Below are 25386 nucleotides of genomic sequence, written 5' to 3' on the forward strand. Positions count from 1 at the left end.
TCCAAGTCACATGTTCACAGTACGTCTCATGACAGGGAGGAGGTGTGTAGCAGAGCTGATGCTGTTCAGTATCTGCCCAAATATGTCAATCCGGTTCCGGCCTTCACACACACGCACACGCACACACACACACACACACACAGCATCCATAACAACAACATGATCGATCGCTCTGTGTGTTCATTCAGTCCACATGTGCTCCTGGTGTCAGGACAGTCAATAACATCACTCCCGGGCTACACTGATGATGCAGTGGTTATGTGTGTCATTAGAGTCAAGTGCAGTTTAGAGTAACGAGTCCGTGTTGTTGTCACGTGTAGTGTCGTCTCTTTTTATAGTCGTGCCCTGATACTGTTGATGTTTCCCCGGTGTCATTTTAACCAGTAAAATTGCAACATTACAAGGAAAAGTGTTTTTTATTTTTTATATCGCCAGAACATTTTGTTCACAGCCAGCCAAACGTGCAGCCAAAAACACAATATGCTCTTTGGGGGATTTTCGAGTTGCGGTGAAATTGCAGCCGTGGCAATTTGCTAATTGCAATTCTTTCAAACTGCAATTTTCATTTGAAAGCGATCGATTGTTCAGCCGTAATGTTTTGGCAAAGATTTCCTGCACATAGTGTCCCGTTTTAACACTTACTGTTACTAAAACGTACTATTTTTCCCTGTATACTGAGTAGGTTGGTTCCATTGATCCAAATCAGATGCAACGTCTTTATTCCAACTGTTGCAAACAAAACGCTCAAGGCAAAGAACAACTGGTGGAAAGGTCCCGATTCTGCCACTTCAAGACATGGATAGCAGTATGTATATGGATTTGTTATCTGCCTTCAAAAGTTATGGCAACAATTCAATAACAATATATATATATATATATGTATATATATAGTTTGATATAATGGCTGTGGACAGTGCAAACATAGTCTGAGTGAGTAAAACAGTAAGTCATTTGAAACAGCTCCATGAAGTCAGCCCATCTGTGAAGACTGTATCAGTCGTGCTCTGATTGGGCTGTGTAGATAATGTGGAGCATTAAACATGATCCATTGTCGGTAAAAGTGTTTATGTGAGAGCTACTGTACAGTCAGACACTGATAAATGATCATGTGGCCAGTTGTGGCTCCCCGGGGGTTTGTGGTTTAATGGATTCACCAGTGTAGGCCAACACAGAGCTGTTTAACAGCTAAACACATGGATCACTGTTTCCTCCCTGCTCTTTAATTAAGAATCAGTATTTACTGCCACTGAGGTATATTACTGCTGCAAGAGCCCTTCAGTGATGACCAAACCTACACAGAAATGAGCGGAGGGTGTGTTTTGTTTCCACTAAAGTTGTTTAGTATATTCTTCTGAGGTGACGTGCTATGTTTTGTTTTCCACATCGCGCACCGCGCTACTCCTTTTGTCCTCCATTGATATTCTAGGCAACAAACGTCTCGGGATGAAAGCCATGTCAAAGAATCACATTAACATTTTCTTTCACCATTTATTAATTCACCAAATACAGTGAAAATGGCATCGTAATATACAATGACTCATTCTTAGAATGTCATGACATTTTGTTGTTTTTTGCTTCATAAAACGATGTTTCATTATTGAAAATATTCAAGGTTTCATGCACAACAAACCATATCCAGTTCTTTTAAAGTAATGGTACAAAATAAACAAAATTAAAAAAAAAACGAAAAACTGTAATGTCCAAAATCGGTCAAATAACGACGTGTCATTTGAGGATACTCGTAAACAGTGCAATATATATATATATATATATGTATCTAAAACTGCAATTTTCTAACAAATTCATCAACGAAGCTCAAGTCACAGTATACGATTTCTTAATAATAGTTAATAACATTGATGTGTGCAAAACCCCAGACACATTCAGTTAGTCTTTAAAAAACTTCCAACCTCTGATATCGAAATAAGACCAGTCCATCAAAATGTCAGATTCGCCTCTATGTGAAGGCCAGTCTCATTGCGTATAATTATATCCTCTCTGAAATAGAAACATTTTTGTTGATGAACCGTAAGACGATAGACTAGCATATCATTTAAATAACAAATATTTAGATATAAAAATACAAATATGACTTTTGTTTTAAAAAGAAGCGTGCCAGGGTAAGAGTGGTGGCACCTGTGTTGGCACCGGAGTGAACGTTCATGCAGTAAAGTAGATGGAGGAAAGAAAACTCTAGATTTCATAGAATACGGAAAACAAACAAACAAACAAAAAAGTATAATAACCAAATTATAGAAAGCATATTTCTTCCCATGAATTTCATGACTATAATTGTTCAATATTTACTATAAGCTCCACATCTCTGCAGGCCTCTGTAGATCTGAGTATTTGAAAAAAAAGAACGATATGTGCAGGTTTTTATATCAGCTACATGAAAGTGTCAATCGGCACATTTAACCATTGAATGCAAGAGCAAAAATGTAGCCAGTGGTTCACTTTCCATCTGTGGCCTGATTCTCTTCAAGAGCCAAAGCAAGTGGGGTTCAACTACAGAAAACATTAACATTGCACCATCCTCAGATATATGTTTTTACATACAGTGGGTCTTCTCTGGTTAGTAGACTCAAAGAGTTTGGTTGGTCTGTGTTTTGTTTTTTTTTCTTTCAAAAAAGCGTGAGCAGCAACAGGAATGCATTGGACCAGTGCTGAAAGGACAGCTCCCTTGAATGCACTGTCGCCAACTGGGAGTCAACAAAGCCGAGCCTAAACTAAAGTGGGGAGGAGAGGAGGAGCGGGGCTAAAGAGGAAAGGGTGAGGGAGTCTGAGGAGCTTTAGCCTATATACTGTACACGTTATTGTTACAGGGCTGGGATTTCGCGTCAGCCTTCCGTTGCAGTATTTTTGTTTCTTACAGCGCAGTTTTGGAAAGGAAAAGAGAAGAGATGGTCGTGAAGTAATGACAAGTTCATCCATCATTAAAATCAGCAGGGGTTGAGAGACAGAGCAAAGCGTCCGCCATCTCAACGTCCTGCAGTGGAGTTCAAATCGGGATTCGTTTGAAGAATTGCCAGCAATCCCATGAAAAATCTTGGTCTTTTTCCAGAATCTTCCCTTTTTTTCCTTCATTCTTCCTCCCTCTCTTTATCTCTCACTCTCTCTCTCTATATATATATATATATATATATCTTCCCCCTCTTTATTCTATCTCTCTCCCCTTTTTTCCCCGTCCTGTAACACCATTCTCATTTCATCATCCCGTCCTCGCTTCGTGCCGTCGTCTTTTTCCTGCAAATTCCTCGAACATGCACAGCCGACAAGTGCTTCAAATCGGTGATTGAAATTAAAAAAGTCAGCGCAGGCATTGTTCACGCTTAAACGCCAGGTGAAGACTTGTCCGTCATCCCCTTCAGGACCTCGTCTATTCGGTCGTCCTCGATGACCACTGTGGAGGGGAAGAAAGGGGGGGACATTCATTTATTATTATTATTATTATTACAATAATTATTAACACCTGAATCTAATGTCTAGATCACTGCTCTTCTGCACAACATGTGACCATTATTTTGCTGCATTTTCCTTATTAGTAGTAGCAGTATAAACCTCAAAGGACTCTATTATCTCGTCAACTCTCACGATAATCATTTTGACCAAGACCGCGATTGCGATATGATTTCAAATCGTTTCCATTTTCACCATCAAAGTCACAGCATTGCTTCCAGTCAATAAATAACACATATTTACTGATTGGGGCCTTTGAATTGCTGCAGCACTGCAACACTGTCACACGATTTCATGTTTATCAAATCACTGAAGTGTCCTGTTGCCATTTTGGATTGCGATTTCGATTATTGTGCGCTTAATTGAGCAGCCCAATCATCGAATTTGGGGGGATTATGGCGCACCAAAGACACACAACAAAGCAAATGAGAGGAAATCGATGACCGTACAACTCGGCTGCATGTGAACTAATAAATAAAAGAGTAGATAAATAGTCTATTGCAAAATCCCCCTGCAGCGTCGACGGCGCACTTGGTTGGAAAACAAGTCATTCCTGATAATGGCGACGAGCCAGAGGCTTTTTTTTTTTTTATTGTTCCTCTGGTGTTACGATAACAGGCTGGGGTGTGTCCTTGTGTCTCTGTGCATGTATGTATATATCTATATATGTCTACAATCCATCATTTATTTTAATTATAAGCCTATTATAATAATAGTAACGATAATGAGAGTTTTTGCACATTTATTATCACACAATCTATCTGTTGTGCCCTGTTATCAATCCTGCAGTGTTGTTTTTATCTATATAAATATGAACACACACACACACACGTATGTATATACCTCGCTTAGCTCTGCCGATCTGTCCCAGCTTCGGGGGTCTTTTCGCCTGCGACGCAGCGAAGAAGGCGCTCGTGTCCTGCAGTCCACAGCTAAAGGACATCTGGCTGACCTCGCTGTCCGCGCCGTAGCCGCTCATTTTGCCCTCGTTGTATGGCAGCACCTCGGACATTGTGGCACGACTGGAGCTTTTTGTTGTTCTTCTTCTTGTTGTTTTAAGTGAAGTGGATAAAAGTGTCCGTCGCTCGGTAGCAGCAGTTAGAATCCCGGGAAGAGATGCAGGTTTGTAGTAGATGGTGTTCAAAAAACAAAGCGTCTCCTGTTGGGATCTTGTCGATGTCGTCGCCTCTCTCTTTGTGTCTGTGTGTCTGTGTTGTGTAGATGTGTTGTTGTGTTGTTGCAGCTGCAGGGAGAGTTATGAGTGTGTGTGAGAGTGAGATGTGTTCGCCTCTGCTGCTGGATGATGTCTGCTGAGGGAAGTGGGAGATCCCGGGATCATAAAGGAAACCCAGGCTGAACGGTGAAGTCATCCATCCGGGTTTGTGTGCGTGTGTGTGTGTGGGGGGGGCAGAGGAGCAAGAGCGACACCAACAGGCGAGAAAAACTAAGACACACAATTCTGGAAGTTGGTGCATAAACATGACTCCAAACTGAGGTTATTATAGTTTAACGAAATAATGAAAACTAAACATTTTCGTTAACTGAAATAAAAACAAAACCCATATAACTAACTGACACTGAATTGTGTGTTTACAAAAGTAACTAAAATTGTGCTTATCTTTCATTTTGTAAATTAATTTCATACACAATCCTTTTGGGTTCATATGTACTGTGTTTATTTTTTCTCTGCCAGCAATTTGGAAAGGTTGTATTGTTGAGACACAGTACTTCTATGACCCATCACCTTTTTGAATCTTGCACCTGGCAAATACTCCATATTTCAAAAAACTGAACTAAAACTAAGCATTTGCAACAAAGAAAAACTATCCTAAATAAATAAAGCCTGTCCTATCATTAAAAAGACCAACCACCATCACAATGCAACACTCAGTCATGTTGTACCAAGTCAGTGATGATTAAATGCTTCTTTTGTTACTTTCTCGTAGCTTTGCGCTGGTTTTCTTTGTAGCGAATTTGCCAAGTTCTCGCACATACCATGTAAAAATGGCAACATTTGCATGTTATACACATGTAGTACTGTCTGAGTACTGTTCTCCCCCTGTGTCCGTGGGTTTTCTCCAGGTTCTCCAGTTTCCTCCCACAGTCCAAGAAAAAAAAACATGCAGATTTGGGAATTAGGGATATTGGACACATGTCCAATATGTCAGCTGGAGTTGGTGCCCCTCATGTAGAGGATAAAGCGATAGAAGATGGATGGATGGACATGATCATATGTATGTGTAGTTTTGGTGGAAGGAATTTGTTTTGAGAGGAAATGTATGTAGTTTTGAGTGCTGTGTTTTCATTTTGCAAGATAATTGTGGCGTTTCAACAAAAAAACAGATGCATAATGTATGAATAACCTCAAAGTACTGTATACGGCATAGAACAAGAAGAATGTAAAACAGAACAGAATCCCACCCATACAGGATAATTACTTGAATGTCCGGCCCTGTTTTGTGCCAGAGCAAAATAAATAATACATTTCAGCACCATGGACAGAGACATTCTCATTTCTAAATGTGCTGCATCTGAAATGATGTCATTCTTTCCTACTGCAAAACCTGTGTTACAACATCCTGTCCTCACAGCATATGGTGTCTCATGAAAAAAAACTAATATAATCTCAAACTCAAAGCCTATTAATGAACCAAGCCTGGTTTACCTACTCCGGCCAGCTGGCGTGTCTACATGTAAAACTCTTCCTTTGTTTTTGCTGCCACCAGACCAGGGAAGTTGAATAGCTGAGAGTTTGGAGATGGTAGTTTTGGAGAGACTGGGATGGGGATAGGCTGCAGAGTCAACACTGAGTGAGCTCCTGCCAGCTGATGGACATCCCACAGAAACATGGACCGTAGAATCTCCACAAAAGCATTTGTTATTATCTTATTTAAAGACAAAGTGCAGCTAACATGGTTGGAGGTGGTTACACTCAAATTCCATATGCTGAAAAAAGCTCAGCTTTTTAGAGAGAAATTTACAATTTTTAAATACACATACGCCATCAAACCTCAAATCATTATACTATAATGATTTGTCTCAAATGTGGATCATTAAAAATCATAAGGGTGGCACAAATGTGTCAGAATGCCTTTCCCCTCACAAAGATGACTCACAAAGTTCTTGTTGCTCAATGAACTGCAGCCTCCAGCTGTCAACACGCAAGAGTGGTTGATTCATGCAGCTGGGGTTCAAGCAAGGGCCAAGGATTTCACATGACGTCATCGCTCTGCGACAGAGTTACAGGCCGTGGAGGAAGATCTGACCTGAGATGGTACGATCACTATTTTGGGAAAAGACGTGGCTGTGTAACACCAACCGGACACTTCTCTCTGGTCTTACCTCAGCCTCTAATAATGCGCCGCACAAGTGCGATGACTCCTCACTTGGTCAGTCTGAAGTTTAATCTTTCTCTGTCCACATGCTGTGATTTGTCCTCTCTTTTGTTCCCCATCTATTCCTCATCAGCAGGAAGCAGTTTTCACTGATCTGAGTCAGTCAATCAGTCCCATAATTTCTAACAAGGGCACCCACCCTTACAGAGTGTGTGTGTGTGTGTGTTTCTCTATGTGTGTGCTCTTGAAGCACTGCCACCAATTACAAATAATTCACTGTGCTGAGTCACACTCACCCCCCCTCCCCATGTTCTCCCCTTGGGCAGACCAAGCTTTGCTGAATTTACACACACACACACACACACACACTCACTATGTTCCTCCTTGAGGAACACGAGCTGTGGAAAAACACTGATAACAAGCCTAGAGCTAAGAGCTGGGATCAATTCCGTGCGTGTCTGCTTTTAGGGTTTGTGTAAGCGAGAGAGCAGGTATAACAAAAAGGCTAAAAATGTAACTGTGAGCATAAGCAGAAAGAGGCAACACACACACACAAACACACCATCTGCAGTCATGGAAGAAAACAATGTGTGTGTGTGCCTGTTTACCTCATCACAAGGATTAATGCTGTTTGTTTTCCTGCATAAACATCTCCCAAAAAAGATTATACGAACAGTGTCAGAGATGCAGTGTTTAGATCACACAGCTGAGACAGAAAGACTCACAGCTGCATCAATGTTCAAGCTATGCCTGATTTACACCGGAGGCCAGAGGTGTGATCGCCTTAGGTGATCTTTCTTTCTTACTCTAATATTATAGTAAAGAATAATATTAGTAATATTCAATTACTTGCTGAGTTGATGTGTTACAAAATTAAAATTGCCATTTGTTTTTGTCCTTCCGAAGCTACCAGGAATATGCAGTGGACAGTAAAAGTTGAGAGGCAGCCATGTTTGTAGTTCTAATCTTTGTTTAAGTCAAGTGGATTCAGTCCCAAAGGAAACTTGTACTTCAATACTTTGATTGTATTTACAAGAGGATTATGAGTAACTTATTACTTTTGATACATGCAGTAAATAAAGTAATATTTGTACTTTTTAAATTCCTGAGTAACTTACCCAACACTGGTTGTATCACACAAGAGACATGGCTCTGAAACTGTGTGTTTAAAAATTAAACTTGGGTCCACAATCTGGATAATCTCCAGAACAGGCAGTTTTTGTGTCATCTTTCTCTGTGGCAAAGTTTCAGCTCCGGCAGTGATTCCTCTTGGACATTTGAGCAGATATTATGTCAGAGGAGGTTCTTTACAGTGTGGTAATCTATGCCCAGTTGATATCTTATGAGTGCAAAGTATGGAAAGTATATGAAAAGTATTCCTCTTTTGGAGGAAATGCAGTGATTTATTATGTGAACCAAAGCAGTGATGACGTCTATCCGAAGGAGAGGGGACGCTTGGTTTGTTGAAGGAAGGAGAAGCTCTGCAGTCAGACTGTTGTCGGAAAGTAGGTCACTTGTCCCACGTTTCACTGCATGCCCAAAGCAGATGGGTGACAGCAGTAATTGGCATCAGGTTTGATTGCACGCTGTGATGGTTCTATCTCTCCTGAGAAACCACATCTATACCTTTCCCCCCTGCTGTCTGTCCATCCCGAAGTGAGTTATTAATCCACAACTGCAGTAAGGAGAATATTTAGATGTAATTTAACCCTGTATGTTTAAGTTTTACTGGTTGTTAAGGTCATAATGGACAGATTTAACTTTCTGAAAGTCTGAAAAAGCCACCAAGGGCTGCAGCAAAGAACAATCCATTCATTATCACACTCACTTAATTTATGGACTTTAATTAACCTCAAATCCGATCTGCATATCTTGACAGTGGGAGGAATATTCTAAGAAACACGCACAGACACATGGAGAGCATGCAAACTCCAGGCCCTGCTGCTGAAACTGGGATTTGCACAGTTGACCTTTGTGCTGTGAAGCCCCCGTGGTAACCACCTAACCCCTTTACACAGTCGAGCTGAAGAGGCCTCTTGAAAGGAATGTGAAATGTGTTTAAGGAAACTCAAGTTAAGTCTACATGGGATAGAAAGACTTGGATTACTAAGGCCTGAGATCAAACATAGGAATTCCCGTTTTATTTGACCTTACTGACCTTTAGCTGTACCTAAACACAACAGTCTGTGAATGATCTCGGTCTGTTACAGAGTACATTCACCCTGTAACTGTCCTCTGTCAGTTCTTGTTCTCCAGTATAGCTGTGGGAGTGACCTAAGGTGGACACCATGTGGTAGAAGTTTCTTACTATACTTTTACAGAAATGAGTCTCAATTGTGTTTTAGTTATGATCCGATCGACTTATCCAAATAAGGACATCTTACAGCATCATTCTTGGTCTGATTAGTCTAATATTTCATTCACTTTCCAGAGGCCCCTCTGATCATATCACTTCCTTACTTTATCCAGTTCATTTACTGAATTTAACTGAGAACAAATAAAATGGCATTGTTTTTTTCTTGTGTGCCCTCAGCCGCCTGCGAGTGCTACAGGAATAGTTTGTTCCCCGAGAGTCACAGCTGCTGTTCTGCTGAGAGGGCTCATAAAGAATTTGTCTATGTGAACCTTTATGACCGCTGAGGAAGATTTATGAGTTCCTGTGTCCAGCACCTGCTCCTTCTTTCACCCCCACTCAGACCCAATGCCCCACTCGTCACCTTCTCTCCCTCCACAAACCCACAAACAGACTGGTGCCTGTTAAGTTTTTACCTCCCCTTTGCTTTCCATCTATCTGCTGTTCTCCACATCTTCTCGCTGCTTGTTAGAGATGACAGAAATAGCACGCTTGATGACGCACCAACCCCCACAAGTCTTTTCAGACACCAGGTGCTATCAGCGAGCGCCGTGTGCCTATGGAAAAACACCACAAATCAATATCATCTCATCCAATGAAACACTCTCCTAACATGAAAGATCCCTTGTAGCCATTCATTTTAATACAAGAAGATGTATAAGGTCTCGTAAAGGTTTGAAACACTCACTACCAAATGTTAACAAGTCAATACATATATTGGGTCTAATGTGTTTGCTTGTTTTCTTATCACACATCGTTGGTGGACATTTTAAGTACATACATGTTTTTGCAGTATGTTATTGTGCATCGTCTCCTCTAAATCTCCACTGCTGTAAACATACTTTCACTTTCATTCCCCACCTGTTGCTGACACACAAACATTAACCAAGTAGGTTCAGTGTTTATAAAAGTAAAAATTCATGCGTTGTGTGTGGGACAGTTGTGTGTGTGTGTGCATGAACACACTGTAACACCACGTATACATCAGTGCATCTCTCTATTTATGTGTTTCGGAGAATCTGAAAATGAGATTGCAGTAACCGTTTTGGATGCACATATACATACATAGTACATATATCACATTTAACTCGTAGCTTTAAATTATTCAGATGTAAACAGTACATTCATTCACTAATAGGTCCTGCTTCATATCCTGTCTGTCCTCTTCAACCGCCAAAAAGCTGTAACTTTAGTAACTGCAAGTGCAACCGTTAATACCGTTGAGGTTAAAGCTGGCATTATTTGTATCGTGGTTAAGTTCCACTGAGGTCCCACAGGCGCCTCAGACAAGATACAGTGGCACCACTCTTCTGATACGCTGTCTACATATAGGGCAATTCTGTCGTGGCAGAGCCTGGTAGCAAGTGAAGCAGCAGCAGACGTGTCCACAGTCCAGCAGAATGCAGTTCCGTGGCTGAGAGAGGCAAATCACGCAGACAGTCTCCAATTCATTGTTGGCCTCAGTAGCTGCTGCAGGCGCAGTCACTCTGGGGGCTTCAGACAGCCGCCGCTCAAATTCCCTTCTCGCCTGGTCCCGCTGCCACCGCACTTTCATGCTGTTGTAGTAGCTTCGACCGACCCAGAAGAGGGCAAAGGTCGTGGCCAAAGCAGAGGCAATGGCCAGCGCCTTCCACCAAAAAGCCACATTCTCTCGGTTTTGTCGCAGGGTATTGAAGTCCTTGATACTCAAGAAGTATGGTGCACTGTTGGTGGGCGGTCGAAGATTCAGGGTTCCATCCTTCTCCAATATCAGTTCACCTACGCCTGTTAGGATTGTACCAACCTGAGAAAAAGGTAGAATGATGTAGCGTGGAGGAAAACAAAATCCTTTCTCAAATGTATATGAATTCATTGCTGCATTACGTTTCTAATCTAAACACTTACTTTGAGCATCTCCTCAGTCTCCAGTTGCCCTTTAATTTTCTCCCCGCTGAGGTATTGTCCTACGATGTCACTCAAGCTGAGATTGGCCTGGTGAAACTTCTCGTAGATAATCTCCATAAGGTCTCCAGAGGACTGCTGAGGACTCAGGACATTGACTGCTGTCTCATCTGGTCCCACTAATGTGAAGGGCACTGCATTCAGATTCTGGAGTAAGATTTGTTCATTGTCTGACCTGCAACAGGTAGAGCGAGAGAGGCAGTTGAGTCTTTTGTAACATGTGACACGACAAACTGAGACCCCGTGGCTCAGTGGGATAACCTGTCACATCAAAATCTGCCAGTCGAGCTGAATTGGTAGAAAATGTAGTGAAACACCTGTGCTTGGTTTGTGCCGCTGCAGATATGTGGCACTTGTGATCACATGGATAGAGGAAGAATGTGTGACTGCGTGGCCGCCATTTGCGTCCGTGTGAAATTATGTCAGTGATATTTTCTCACATCTAACAAAGTAGTTATTTTTGCCTAAACTCAACCAAATGTTCAAAAAGGTCTGTCAGAGGACTGTACTCCAAAGTCAGGTTTGTGAGTTAAATTGAGCTCACTTTTAAGCAACGTTACCATGGTAACTTAAACTCTGAACATGAACTTGTCCTGGCCAGGTTATGTTCAGACTTTGGGATTAAAATGCCCTAAAACAGTGCTGTCATTTCACTGTTGCTCTTCTAGACGATATTCTCTGTGAGAGATCTACTGTAGACTCTCAGATAAAGAAAAATAAAATGTCCTGTATGCTATTTAATTAACAATGTTGACACTGAACACCTTGTTTCAGGTGATATTGATGTAGCGTCTGAGGTGAAGAGACACTGACATTCATGCTGAATATATTACATCATCCAACACTGAAACACTAAATGAATGATTGATTTCACGCCTCAGTTTTTCATCCATCGTAAGATGATGAAACTACCCTACCTTTTACTCCAGGTAGTATTATTTTTTTAAAATTAGGATTGAATGCGTGCAGCTGAACATGAATATTTACAAAATATATAAAATAGAATAATATTGATTATAATGTTAATGTAAAGACAGGCGGCACCATGGAGGTGCCATTGTTCTATATTGTGATAGGGGATCGTGAAAGTTATCACAGTTTATGACATGGTTTCAGAATAGATCTGAAATCTGTGAGCATTTACATTTGTCTGCATGTTGTAATATTATGGTAAAAACCTAGACATTTATAAAAAAAACGATCATATCTTAATCATAATTCTGCACTGATATTCCACTCACCAACTCCTTGTGAAGCCATTCCACAGCAACCTCTGTTGTTTCACCATGTACTTCTGCAAAACGCCGACAGCTTCTTTTTGAAACTTACTCTTCAGAGACTTGACTACTGGTTGCACAGCACCTACATGCACAAGCATTCGCACAGACAGTATATGGCTCTTTTAATGACTCAACATGGATCAAGTCTCGTCTGTGTCAGAAATGGTGAGACCCTAACAATTACCTTCGAGGACAACATACTGCAGACGTGCTCCTGGAGTTATTTGCAAAATGTCTTTGAGTCTCCCATCGATGGTGAGATGTGGAGCATCCTGTGAACACAATACACAGTCGATTTGTTAATGCAGGATGTGGAATTGTTGATGGTGCACCACGGGAGCTGCTGTTGCCTCCTTTGCCCACAGGGTGGGGCTAGAGAAAGGTCACCAATCATACTTTCTCTTTGAGAATATCAGGTATCAGTCACAACCTAAAAATATCATGTTATTGCTGAACTAGATGGAAAATGTAGGAAATAGAGACAACACAATGGTGCATAATGATTTAATAATGATGATTAGAATAAAAAACAGGGAGAGTTTAACTGAAAATGATGACTTAAGCATTGTTTCATTTGATCAGTGTGTGAGCTGCCTACTACAAGTGCCCAAATACAAATTAAAACCATCTCTGTTCATTTTGATGGGTAAAATGTCAGAAAAGTAAATTATTTAAAAATTGTAAATAGAAAAAAAAAAGTTCTGTGCAATGAATGAAACGTTTCTGAAGTTTTAAAGAGTTTTTGTGCATGTTCAAGGCACCAAATATGTAATGAATAATGATCTGAGCAAAAACAACGGGGCCTTTGCGTCACTCAGTGGCCGTGCCCTACAAATGCTCTTATGCAATTTTTTCTAATGTCTGACATTGCAAAAAAGAGACACTGTTTTAGCCACAAGCCTTATTATTGAGAACGTTTCAGAGACAGTAGAATGCTGATCCAGATAAAGAGGGTTTAAAGCATTACGTAAAAACTTGAAGTTTGTTTCTATGGTATCACAACTAATCTCAGTCCTACCTATGGTTTAAACAGCATGACAAAAAGAAATGTATTCATTTGTAAAATAGTAAGCAAGAGGACTCAAGGGGTAGGGAAAGATGGAGGCAGATGATCGGCCATGGTGACCCCTAAAGGGAGAGGCCAAAACAAGAAGAAAAAAAATATAGTAAATGCTATACTACTTACATCAAGTTTTTCAACTACAGACTGGTTCCTCCTGTACACATAGTAGATGGCGCCTGTGATTGCAAAGCTGGCCCCAAGATTCACAATGTCTGCAATCCCAACAGGTAAACTGTTCATTTCCTCTGGTTCTCCTGTCACTGCTGTAGGAGCAATGCACCTGCACAAACATCTGCAATGTAAGAAAATTGGTAGATGAGTTGAGTCGTGTCGCCCGGTGACATTCCTGTCATTTTATGACACAACATGATGTGATGGAGACAAGGCAGAAGTACAACGGTGACATAGTGCTAATAAAGCCAGACAACTTCATGCGGATTATGTGGATTATAGCTGGAGAAGACAAGTGCCCAAGAAAGTTTTAAAAGTGGATTATACTACTGTATTTTAATCATGATTGCAGTTTTTTGATTGCTTTTAAAATGCAACGCATTATATAATATAATATTTGAAATTAGACTTTCTGTTGTAAATAGACTTTCTGATTTGACACAGATTACTTGAGTGATGTTTTGAACTAAGCTAGAAATAAAATCATACATTGTCAAGTTGTGTAAGTGATCATGTAACTTGCCTGAATGTTTTGGACTATCAATCGGAATTTCGAAATAAATCAGATTGTTCATCAAAATTGTCATCTTAACATTCCACTTTGATCTTTTCTTTGATCTTCCAAATCATTCCACTTCCAGTTTACATGAGTTGGCATACATTTAGTCACAATGTCGCCACCTGCTGGTTCCTCACTTCTGAAAATCAACATGTAAACCCTACCTTCTTTTGTTTTTTTATTGCTTTTATTTAATTATATTCTTTACTCACTTGAACTTGCTCTTGTGTGACACTGTCTTCTTGGTTTTATCCTGTTTGTGTTTTGTCTGTCAAAGCACTTAAAGTAAACTTGTGTTGTTTATTTTAAAGATGCTTACTCCAATCAACACAGTCTACAATAGAGATACAAATCTGTGACTTTGCCTGCTAAAAATCCAAGTTGACAGGTGAACACAGAAATTCCGACTTCTGACTACAACTGGAATGCACCATCTCGTACTTTAAAGGTATTAACTTCAATTACTATTGAAAACTCCCATTTTGTTACACCTATCATGGAAATATTCTGTGAAATGTTGTTGTCACTGTTATTATTTACTATTAAACATGAAATCATGAGGGCCAGGATTATGTCACATCAAAATAAATCACTAGGACTGACTGCTTGGGAGCTTGACAGCATTTGCAAGTCGCTCATGTGAAATATTGACAATACTCAAAATTCACTTTCATCCAAATAATGAAAATTCATCACTATCTCTTCTCGCTGGCTTTTAACACTGTTGTCCTGACCAGACTGAGACTGGGGCGCTGTTTAAAGGCTGTTGGGGAAACAACCAGGTGGACTATGTGAATGAAAGTGAAAGACAACAGTTGTTGTAAGACATTTCATATCTGGGATTTTCTGTTTTTTTCTGTTAAACCCATTTTATGATCAGAGCAAAACGTTGAATCTGTTGGGGGAGCTGTTCTACAATGTTTACATTCTCCTGGACTGTCTATAGGGTAATAGTCACCCTGAGTCTGTGGGATGTGGGAATACTTCCTTTAAAAAACATGACTTCAAGAGGTCACTTCATGGGCTGTCCTCTTGTTTTCTCCCTCTTTAAAAACTATTATTAGCTAAACAATGTTAGCAGCAGCAGCGATACAGATGTGTCTTAATAGCAAGTGCGATAAATGAGTCTGTTTTTACCTGATAAATAGTGAAGACGACTCAGCTTGACATGTTCGACTCGAATAGTATATAGTTGTTGCTCCTGTCACGTAAAACGAAAGTGTCGCAAACGTAGCGTCACGTGACGATGTCAGCGCATGCTCGTTGTGGCTTCTCTCCGCGTTCGTCTATCTGCCGCCGAGATGGCAGGAGGTGTCCGGAGAAAGTCCCCCGGCTCCCCTTCCCAACTGTGGGGGAAGCTTCACTCTCTGTGGCAGGACAAACATTTGGTCCTCTTCAAAACGGAATACACGTTTCTGGTCGTCTCAGTTCTATGGTTCCTGGAAATCGCGATCAATGTGTGGGTCATACAAAAAGTAGCATGTAAGTACATGCGCGGCTAGTTAGCATGCTAGGCTGTTTTTCGCCTTTCTGAACGAGCCCCCCCGCTAAGTAGCTAGCACTAGCCAACCCTGTAACTTACGATGCCACCTGTCATAGTAAATTTACTGTCTTTGCACAAGCACATACAGTTGTCTGCCCCGTACTGGCATTAAGTAGCGTTCCTCGCTAGTTTTCAAATTGTTTGCAAGTAAAGCTATTTTTTAACACCGCTACGTTATTACAGTTTATTAATAAGCATTCGAATGCCTTTAATGACATTATTTATTCGACAAATCTACACTTCAGGACTGCAGCCAAAACGTTCAATAACATTCATTCTTACACAGTTCATTCTTTATTGTTGTTTCTATTTTAGTTTGTGGTTGTTTTTACATTGCATTTTCTTCTGCTGTCTCTTCTAAGAAAACTATTTAAGTAACAGCTATATAAAACAAAATATTAATAGAATGGAAGCAAGTGAACATTTGACTTTTTATTTGCATATTAACAGACTCCAGTGCTTACTCCCTATAGGCATAGTTAACTCCGCATGTTTGGTTTCTTAAATGTCGTATCAAATTTTGAACATTTGGGCAACGAATAATCAATATTGACTTTAATCGATGAATCTGCCAATTCTTTTCTCGATTAATCAAGTCATCCTTTGGTTTCTGATGACGTTCTCAATTACATGTTTTGTCCCCAAACCAAAATAATTCTGTTTTAATGATTTTTGTCATATGGAGCAAAGCAACCAGAAAAAAAAATCACATGTAAGAAGCTGGAAAATCAAGAGAAACTTGTTTCAATTCTTTAAAAAAATTCCCAAACCGATTTTTCAAGTATCAAAATTGTTGACGATTAATTTTGTAATCAATTAATCAAGCCATAATGTAATGTTGTGTTGCTATAGGCTAAAATTGGACAGTGCTCATGTAAATGGGAATTCAATGAATGGAATATTCAGTTACATGTAATTGTCAAATTTAAACCTTGCGGAAGCATTCAGAGAGTGCAACTGTCTGACATCAGAAGTGCTGGGTTATTGGTGTCCATGGATTTTGTCATTTTTTTACAATATTTTATAAACAAATGTAATAAAAGTAACTAGTAGTATTAGTAATGATTGTTTAATTATTAGGTAACCTTCCTCATCATTCATGGTGACTGGTTCATATTCTTACAGACACTGAAATAGATTGGAAAGCCTACATGGATGAAGTAGAAGGCGTCATCAATGGCACCTACGACTACACTCAGCTCAAAGGAGACACAGGTCCCTTGGTGTAAGTTTCTATGGTTCTTCTCCTATTCATAATTGTGTTCTTTCCATAATGTGAACTGAAGAAAAAAGACCTATAAAAGCATCGAAACTATGATGCAGCGAAGCCGTTTTTACAAATAACACCAAGGCTTTTGAGTTTGGTAACAAGCCAAACACAAATAAATTTTAACTAAACTTTCCACCTGTTGAGGGATTTACAAAAAACTGAAATAAAATATTAGCCACTTGTGGCCGAGTCTGTAAGTCAGAAACGTTGCTAAGTTAAAGCATTGAAAAGTTAACAAGAGATTAGTTAGCAAATCCTATGGATAATGTTTGATTACTTTCTTAAAAGGAGCTGAACAGGCACCAGCACTATGCTCATGAAGAAAACGATAGATGATCCATCATGTAGTTGGATGTAAACATTGGCGGTGGAGTCTGGGATAAATTAGCTCCTTGTCGTTGCAGGTACCCGGCTGGCTTTGTCTACATCTTTACAGCTCTTTATTACATCACCAGCCACGGCACAAACATTCGTCTGGCTCAGTACATTTTTGCTGCATTCTACGTCATCACGCTGCTGTTCGTCTTCAGAATATACTACCGCACTAAGAAGGTCAGTCTGTGGTGACACTATTCTGCAAAGTGTATATATCCCTATATCCCACAAAGTTGAAGTATTGTGTTATTGAAGCTCATGTAGCCAGTGGCTTTTCATGAGACTGCGCTCTTTATCTTTGTATGATTTTTGTTCCTTTTCCACTACAGGTTCCTCCCTACGTGTTCTTCTTTGTGTGTTGTGCCTCCTATAGGATCCACTCCATCTTTGTGCTGCGTCTCTTTAATGACCCAGTGGCAATGATGCTGCTGTTTGCAGCCGTCAACCTCTTCATGGATGGATACTGGACCCTGGGCTGTGGCCTCTACAGGCAAGTGTGGTCTCTGTAATACGGCTTCTTATGTCTCCCCCTGTTAATCAAGTGTAATGTGTTCACAGAAGTCATGTATTCCTTTACAAATCTTAATTATGAGATAATGTATGTTATGATTTGGCGCTATACAAATAAAATTGAATTGAAAATGAATTGAGATCTTTGCCATGCATTACATCATGAAATTACAACTCCAGTCTTCTTCTCTTTCTGACAGTTTAGCAGTGTCTGTAAAAATGAACGTGCTTCTTTTTGCCCCTGGGCTACTTTTCCTCCTCCTATCTGAGTTTGGTCTTATCAGGACAATACCAAAACTTTCTCTGTGTGCAGCAATACAAGTAAGTGTCCCATTTAATACAAACATTAAAAGTCTTTTTTATTTACAAATCTAAATGGACTTTTCTTTCTTGATATTTCAGGTTTTGCTGGGCCTGCCTTTCCTCTTGGATAATCCAGTTGGTTATGTAAGCCGGGCTTTTGATCTTGGCCGTCAGTTCATTTTTAAGTGGACTGTGAACTGGCGCTTCCTGCCAGAATGGCTCTTCTTGAATCGCTACTTTCACTTATTCCTGCTGGCTGCCCACCTGCTGACTCTTCTGCTCTTTGCTTTCCGCCGGTGGAAGAGGTGAGATGGATTTTTCACATGTTCAGGTTCACACATCAGGAGTTAAACTTTGTTTTACTATGGAACACATTTGATGACATCGACCCTGAAGTTGTGTTCGAGTGCTGCTCTTCTGTTGTGTGTTACTTTTTTTTGTACTTCTGTCACTCTACTGACAGCATGCCTACAGACAATGTGACAAACTACTGTTGAGTTTAAATAACACATTTCGGCACTGCTTTTGTCTATGAAACGCCACCAAAAATGTTAAATGTGGCACTTTGAGCATCGCTCTATTCTGACGTTTTCTGACCTCACTCATGGACAATCAATGTTAGATTTCTGCAGAATTTTACCCAAAGGCAGCATCCATCCATCCATTCACTATGTACCACTTTATCCTCTAGCATATATAAGCTAAATAGAAGGGGTCCAAGAGTCAACCCCTGAGGGACATGTCCTAGCCATTCGATCAGATCTCTAACTTCCCATGGTCACAAAATATCTTGGCTTCTCCAAGTAGGTCCTGAACCGTGAACCAGTGTCCCTTAGACTTAAACCATTGTTAAATGAATTTACTCAATGCTGAAATACAACAATACAACAAAATTAAGTTACACAATGCAGCCAGATTAGCAGTTAAGAGTTAAATCATGAATATTGATGCCAGGTAAATGTTCTGTCTGTCTTATCAGGCCAGGAGAAAGCATCTTTGAGCTTTTCAAGGACCCAAGCAAGAGGAAAAACCCACCTCAGCAGAGCACAGTGGATCATATCCTTCTGTTCCATTTGAATATATTCTGAAGATTATTGTTATTACCTAACATGTCTATATGATATTGGCCAGCTAATTAATGAATGAATGATACCCCTGCCATTCAATGGGTCTGTGTGGGACCTTAACAGTTGAGCACAGATAGTGCTGATTCTGTTCACTTCTAACTTCGTTGGCATGTGCTTCAGTCGTTCGCTGCACTATCAGTTCTATGTCTGGTACTTCCACACGCTACCATACCTGCTCTGGAGTGGAGGAGTCAAGAAGCTGGCCCATCTGCTCAGGTAACAGGAACACTGTCACACATTACCACCATATTGAAACAGTTAGACTTATGTAACCCTATCTATATTTTTTTCATCCTTGTGTTCAGGGTGCTGATCCTGGGTTTGATTGAGCTTTCATGGAACACATATCCCTCCACCAATGGCAGCTCAGCTGCTCTCCACGTCTGCCACCTCATCATTCTCCTCTGTCTGTGGCTGGCTCCGCCCCTGTGTTCAGCTCCGGCAGAAAAACAACACGTGCCCGTCAAAGACAAACGCAAGTGAGGGTCGGCCTGATCGGACTGGACGTCATGAATGGTCAAATCAGCTGCTGAGAGCCGTCACACCCGCTTCCCTTCTCTCTGACCCTCAGATGGAGGTCACAGAGGTAGAGAATAACAGGAGCCATTTGTTGCTTCTCAGCTCAGCTCACTGCTAAAAGTAAATGTGGATTTTCGTCTGCAGACAAATGAAAATGGGATGTAGCTGTATCTTGCACAAGAGGTAAAAAGAAAAAGAACATATGGATTCTCAGGTTTCATTTTCCAGTTGATGGGAGTGGAGAAGGAATTACTATTTGTGGCAAAAAAATTATTACTTGGAATATATTTCAGCTTAGGGGGTTAATATTACAGTTTGACCATATCTGAACTGGTCTGGTCTTTTTTTTTTTCTTCCTTCTGTGGATATGGGCGATTATTATTGTTTTACGTAATATTAAAAAGCAGTGTTTGTTGAAGAATGTAATACATATCCCATACTTATTGTAGTCCATCAAACATTAGCTAGTGGCATTTCCATTTATCAGTTATTTCACTCTTCTTCAGTACAAGGCCAAAAAGGTTTTCCACTAGTTTTATCTTTTTACACAAATGTGGAAAACAAAGCTGTAAACAAAGCTGCTTTTTGTCTATTCTGATTTGTTACATAACAGTCGTCCTGTGTTCTGAGTGCCCCCTACACTCATCAGCACATAAGTGCATGTAATGTGAAAAAGTAGCAGTTGACTGAAACAGAAGTATAATATTTTATAATAAACAGAGATATCACTTCACCTACTTGCTATTCGCTGCTTCTTTTTAACACATGGGTTTGTTACGCGTCACGACAAGTTAAATTCCAGCATGTTTTTTAATTATTATTTTCCCAACAATCGGTTCATTTAAGTAGTCTTTCAATAGTTTATCAAATTATCACTGATAATGAGAATTGTTTCCATCCGACTCCATGAATGTGATTAGACTGAAAGCTAAAACTGAGACTACAAATGCTCCTTCAGGTGATCAAGGCATTCTTGTGATTGCATAAATCATGAGTATAACAAAAGGCCTCTTGGTTGATGTCAGGGATTGTTTTGTCATATTGATAAAAATCCTACATCAGTAACATTTTTCATGTGCAACACAATATTAAAAGGTTATGGGGTTAGTGGACCCTGCAGGTAAAAGACAAGATTTCCATTTCCACTGTAAAGGCAGCATTACTTTGGAGTCGCCATCATAAGTAACAAATGAGTATATGTAAATCTGATCTGTCTCGAGTTTTCACATGGTTGTCTCACATGTTATTGGGATTATAACACAGCATGTTGAGTTTGATGTTCTCATCCCAGTGGCGTAGCAACAGGAACAGCTGTCTGGCAGCTCCTTTCAGACCCGCCAGGTCCACTCCTTCGGGCAGCTCCTGACAGCGCAGCCAGAAGTCTGCTTTTGCTGCAACCAGTTCCCACTCCATGAAGAAGCCAGCACAGCGGTGCTCGAGCCACGCTAGAGCCACGGCTGTGGCCCAGCTCGAGCCCTCTATGTCGTCTTGAGCCAACTGGCAGCTCACCTGAAGGTCAGCAGGCTCTATTGAAGAGCATTCACACACATCTGTCTCCGATCCACGACCACTGTCTGCTTGGCCGTACCTCTGGCTCTGGTAGAGGCCAGTAGATTCCTCCAGAGAGCCCTCCTCCAAGCTGGGGAGGTCCGGATGTGACGTGACGGGCTCTCGGTCAGACAGGTGTCTTCGGCGAAGCCTTGGCTCCAGCATCAGGGGAGTGCTGTCTGGAGTGTGGTGGAAAGAAGGTGCAGGTGACTTGGCGAGAAAGGAGGAGGAAGGAGAATAGGTAACATGGTGACTAGAGGGAGTAACAAAGGGCTTTGAGGAGGTGGATAAAGATGGAGCACTGGGAGATGTAGACCGGAAAGGTGGGCTGAGGCTGCGGCGGTGGAGGCTGTAGGGTGAAGCCCTTTTTAGGCGGTCCAGTGGTATCTGGACACATTCTGAGTAGATCTCCGTCAGCAGAAAGGCTCCTGATGCCAGCTGCAGGCGCACCTGATGACACACCATACAGACATTACAGTATTACAGTGGCAGTATAGTATCCATGTTTGCTCTCTATAGATCAGTAATGCTGCACAGATTTTCTTATTGTTTTATAAAAATAATGAAGTAACTATGCCTGTGTTGCTCACCAGAGGCAGGTAGTCTGGGGCTTCTGTTTCAGGTTGTTTCTCTGTCTCTGCAGACAGACAGTGGGACTTGAGAGGAATCTGCTTTCCTGATGAAATAGAAGACCTGAGTCTGCCAAGTGGGAACCTGGAATATGTTGAATGGAAATGTGTTTTTGCATTTGGATACACAGACACAAAATAAACACATCGTTTTTGAGATCAATCGCTGCTGAAAAATCTACGTGGCACTGGATGTTCAAAGAGACTACTTTAATACTTGCACCAAAATTGCAGGCTTATCATTGAAAGAACGATAATAAATCCTTGTACGTGTAAAAACTAGAGAAAGCGCTCTCTCTGTAGTTTTCATTCAAAGACCATAATCTACATCCCGATAAAAAATAATCTAAATGAATTTTTAAGTTTTTGAGTTACGCTGCTTGCAAACACATAAATAAACACCGGCAAAAACAACCTCCTCGGTGAAGGCGACTCGTCGGGTTCTACATTTACAAGCCACATTTTTTATTATCATTGTAATTGAATGTGAAAGTCGTCTTTACCTGGTGCCAAAGAAGCTCTCCATTGACTTGCTCTCTATTGATCGCTGTGAGCGAGTGTATGAGGCACCCGCTATTGCTGGGGCTGTAGCAGAGTGGACATTACCCCCTGTATCTGAGACAACGACATGGAATACAACGTTTAACAGCATTGTTTCATTAGCAGCAGTTATAAAGTGATGTTTCCTGACTGGATTCACCCAAATTACAAAAGGAATTGTCATAGATCTTATTGTCGAAGACTACAAATTTAATTCCCCCATCTCAGTGCACCTCTGTTGCAGTCTTTGGGTCTCACACCTCCAAACCTTGGTATATAAACCACAGCAATCTGCACATTTAAAGAGGTTGTTTTAGAACTACGTCAAAGAACTACCTCAGGGGATACTGATGTGTTTTTCTTCCACACAGACCCAGCTTTCTTTCTTTAGATGCCTCTAACTATGGGACTAATGCTGCACTGGAGTGTTTTCTCTGACTAAGTCGACAGCAATACTTACTAGCGTCCCAGGATGTAAGGCTACAGGGAGAGGCAGGAGTGTCATCTCTGTCTGAGAGATACAAAGATTGTCGATGACCTAAAGTGTTAACAGCAAATATGGGTGGTAGTATAATTCAGTCTGTTTACCTGTGGAGTTCCACGTGTCCTCCATCTCTTCACTGTCTCTGCTGGAACGCCTTCTGCCCAAACCTGCAGAATAAGCTCGCTGCCTGCGACTGCTTGACTGGGAACTCCACCTGTTCCCCAAATGCATCCCTACAGTATACAAACAGATTCAAATGGTAAACTTGCAGTCATAGAGGGTAAGAGCAGGCTTTGTATTTGTATTAGCTTAAATAGTTTAAGTGTGGTCATGTATAGTATAGTAGGAATGTTCTTCTTTTACAGGCACGCTGCATGAACTAGCATTGCAGTTATAGTTGGTGGACTCACAATAGACACTCTCACCCAGCAGCTTCAAGCCAAATCTGAACTGATGACCTCATTATGGCCATTTAATCAGAAAACACCCTTCAAAAGAAGCCAACTTTAACCTCTTGAAGAACTGGTTGAATTTCCTTGAAAAATGTGCTGGCAACACACCTGTGTTTTTGACATCCATGCTGTCTGGCAGGCCCTTGTTGAGGTTGCTGTCAGTAGTAGTGAAGGCCGTGTACATGCAGATGATGTTGCAGTGCTTGCTGGTCTGGATAGCTTTCATACGATATCGCTTAGCTGACCCTTAAAACAAAAAAGAGAAGTTAAGTACAGATACACCAGTCAGTGAAAGAAATCGTCAGTAAAACCTCACCATGTCCACTGTCACTCTCCTTCTCTGCCATTTTCTCAAAGTCTCTTATCACTGAACGAGCAGTCAGTTGGTGAATTATCTCTTCCCATGGCTCCTCTCGTCTTCCTCCTCCACCTCTGCCTCCCTCAACCTCTGGTGTCTCCTGGTCCTCAGAAGTCCAGAGGTGACCCAGGTCAACAGTCACCTCCCATGATACAGGCCTGCCACCGAGCATGCCGTGAATGAGTGAGCGGCACTGACCTGGAGGGGGATCCTCTGAGTGAGCAGCAGTGAAGAGATACTCTGGATCTGTGAAGCTGTCCCAGTCCAAAGGAGAGGCGGGGAACAGGAGACCATCTGAGGGTGAGAGTGAAGACGTGAGGGACAGAAACCTGTTGCAGGGAGAATAGTATGCAGACAGTAATCCTGGTTTTCTTGGTAGCATCTTACTAGAGTCAGTGAGGCTTCTGCGGGACATCGTTGATGGGGGCTTTGTCTCCCCATCACTTTCTTCCAGTCGGCCTCCCAGCGTTTGATCAAAGGAGACCCTCTCCAGAGCTCGCCGTAGGCGATGCATCTCCAACTCACCCTGTGGGGAGGAGAAACTCCGTGCGGCCATGGTTGAACGGGCCAGAGCTTTTTGTCTCTTTCGACACTCGTCACCACCATCCAGGCGCACACTCTGTTTTCAGAGAAGAGAACATCGAGCATGTCAGACTCTTCAAAAACCCAGTTTGTGGATTTAATTTTGGGGTTTCCTACAGTTCTGTGTCTCCACCTGAGTCAAATACCACAGCAGGTAGAGTTGTACAATTTTACAAAATCATGAATTTTCATCTGCAACATTGTTGGTGTTATGTAGGTAGCATTTTCAAGTATAGGTCTTTGGTCATGTACCTTTTCATAACATTACGTTACACAACTCCAAAGAAGCATTTTTACTGTAAATGTCACCTTTTTTGCTCCATTATCAGGAAAAACTGAGAGGTTTTGCTGCCATGCTGAGTCTGCCCAGCAAGACAAGGATGACCTCTGTTCTGGAGTGGGCATCTCCTCAAGGCCTTGGGGTAGAGACCCTGTATCCAGCACTGAACCAGAGGACCGAGGGTCACCGCCTGCTGCTGAGTCAGTGTTTGACGAGGCGGGTATGAGTGAGTGGGACTGTGTGTGTAGACTCCGCTCACTACTGAGGGAGCAGCGAGTGAGGACATACTGCTCCTGGATGTAAGAGCTCTCCTGGATCCTCCTCCTCACATCACTGGACCAGTCCAGGTCTACACCTAAAGTGGGCGAATACCACTTTGTTATTTACAATGCCAGGAAGTGACCAGTCTGCAAATGGAAGCTCCGCTAATGAGTGACTGACCTGGGCTGATTCCAGGGTCTGTGTCTTTGGCACAAGAGAATTCAGAGGATATCTCTCTTGAAATTTCCCTCAGTGCCTCCTCTAAGTCAGTGCCATCTGCACACGTCACCACAGGCATTAATTCGGAGGTAGGAGGTGAAAGCTCATCGTTCGATTGTCCAAAAACAGACCCAGTGGAGCCACGATAAACACCTTTATAGCCTTGACCAGGAGTCTGTAAAATATGATCCTGTTCAGAAATATAGTTTCTCATACTGACACACA

The 25386-nt window shown here is 41.3% G+C and overlaps 4 protein-coding genes across 4 annotated transcripts; 1 reads left to right on the top strand and 3 right to left on the bottom strand.

Annotated features, from left to right (window-relative positions):
- Nucleotides 1-3125: 3125 nt before the first annotated feature.
- LOC122760433 (calcium/calmodulin-dependent protein kinase II inhibitor 2-like) lies at nucleotides 3126-4802 on the bottom strand. Its single transcript, XM_044015537.1, has 2 exons — nucleotides 4303-4802; nucleotides 3126-3403 (listed from the first exon to the last, which is right to left on the bottom strand). Exons 1-2 carry the CDS (start codon nucleotides 4469-4471, stop codon nucleotides 3333-3335), a joined length of 240 nt encoding a protein of 79 aa, XP_043871472.1. The 5' UTR covers nucleotides 4472-4802; the 3' UTR covers nucleotides 3126-3332.
- Nucleotides 4803-9768: 4966 nt separating this feature from the next.
- LOC122760434 (mitochondrial ubiquitin ligase activator of nfkb 1-A-like) lies at nucleotides 9769-15381 on the bottom strand (the record flags this gene model as incomplete). Its single annotated transcript, XM_044015538.1, has 6 exons — nucleotides 9769-10930; nucleotides 11032-11263; nucleotides 12330-12450; nucleotides 12553-12640; nucleotides 13555-13723; nucleotides 15299-15381. Coding segments are annotated over 6 exons (1194 nt in total), but the record flags the coding sequence as incomplete, so codon positions are not given.
- Nucleotides 15382-15424: 43 nt separating this feature from the next.
- Nucleotides 15425-20541, top strand: LOC122760436 (dol-P-Man:Man(5)GlcNAc(2)-PP-Dol alpha-1,3-mannosyltransferase-like). The gene is made up of 9 exons (XM_044015541.1): nucleotides 15425-15643; nucleotides 16830-16929; nucleotides 17379-17526; nucleotides 17679-17839; nucleotides 18060-18180; nucleotides 18262-18467; nucleotides 19142-19218; nucleotides 19361-19505; nucleotides 19595-20541. The coding sequence occupies exons 1-9, from the start codon at nucleotides 15463-15465 to the stop codon at nucleotides 19770-19772; spliced, it is 1317 nt and encodes a 438-aa protein (XP_043871476.1). The 5' UTR covers nucleotides 15425-15462; the 3' UTR covers nucleotides 19773-20541.
- Nucleotides 20542-20599: 58 nt separating this feature from the next.
- Nucleotides 20600-24431, bottom strand: LOC122760435 (von Willebrand factor A domain-containing protein 5B1-like). The gene is made up of 8 exons (XM_044015540.1): nucleotides 24207-24431; nucleotides 23778-24110; nucleotides 23570-23707; nucleotides 23114-23242; nucleotides 22986-23036; nucleotides 22489-22600; nucleotides 21947-22070; nucleotides 20600-21806 (listed from the first exon to the last, which is right to left on the bottom strand). Exons 1-8 carry the CDS (start codon nucleotides 24373-24375, stop codon nucleotides 21045-21047), a joined length of 1818 nt encoding a protein of 605 aa, XP_043871475.1. The 5' UTR covers nucleotides 24376-24431; the 3' UTR covers nucleotides 20600-21044.
- Nucleotides 24432-25386: the final 955 nt, after the last annotated feature.

This window comes from Solea senegalensis, unplaced genomic scaffold (assembly GCF_019176455.1).
Source record: "Solea senegalensis isolate Sse05_10M unplaced genomic scaffold, IFAPA_SoseM_1 scf7180000013606, whole genome shotgun sequence".
NCBI classification, from domain to species: domain Eukaryota; kingdom Metazoa; phylum Chordata; class Actinopteri; order Pleuronectiformes; family Soleidae; genus Solea; species Solea senegalensis.

Bases quoted from the DNA above. Each gene is read 5' to 3' on its own strand.
- LOC122760433 (XM_044015537.1), bottom strand. From the start codon at position 4,471: ATGTCCGAGGTGCTGCCATACAACGAGGGCAAAATGAGCGGCTACGGC. The intron at 3,404-4,302 runs GTATATACATAC...TCCCCTCCACAG, and splicing joins GATCGGCAGAGCTAAGCGAG to TGGTCATCGAGGACGACCGA.
- LOC122760435 (XM_044015540.1), bottom strand. From the start codon at position 24,375: ATGGCCGCACGGAGTTTCTCCTCCCCACAGGGTGAGTTGGAGATGCAT. The intron at 23,037-23,113 runs GTAAACAGACTG...TGTATCTCTCAG, and splicing joins GGACACGTGGAACTCCACAG to ACAGAGATGACACTCCTGCC. The intron at 22,601-22,985 runs GTAAGTATTGCT...TCGTTGTCTCAG, and splicing joins CCTTACATCCTGGGACGCTA to ATACAGGGGGTAATGTCCAC.
- LOC122760436 (XM_044015541.1), top strand. From the start codon at position 15,463: ATGGCAGGAGGTGTCCGGAGAAAGTCCCCCGGCTCCCCTTCCCAACTG. The intron at 17,527-17,678 runs GTCAGTCTGTGG...TTTCCACTACAG, and splicing joins TATACTACCGCACTAAGAAG to GTTCCTCCCTACGTGTTCTT. The intron at 19,219-19,360 runs ATATCCTTCTGT...ACAGTTGAGCAC, and splicing joins TCAGCAGAGCACAGTGGATC to AGATAGTGCTGATTCTGTTC.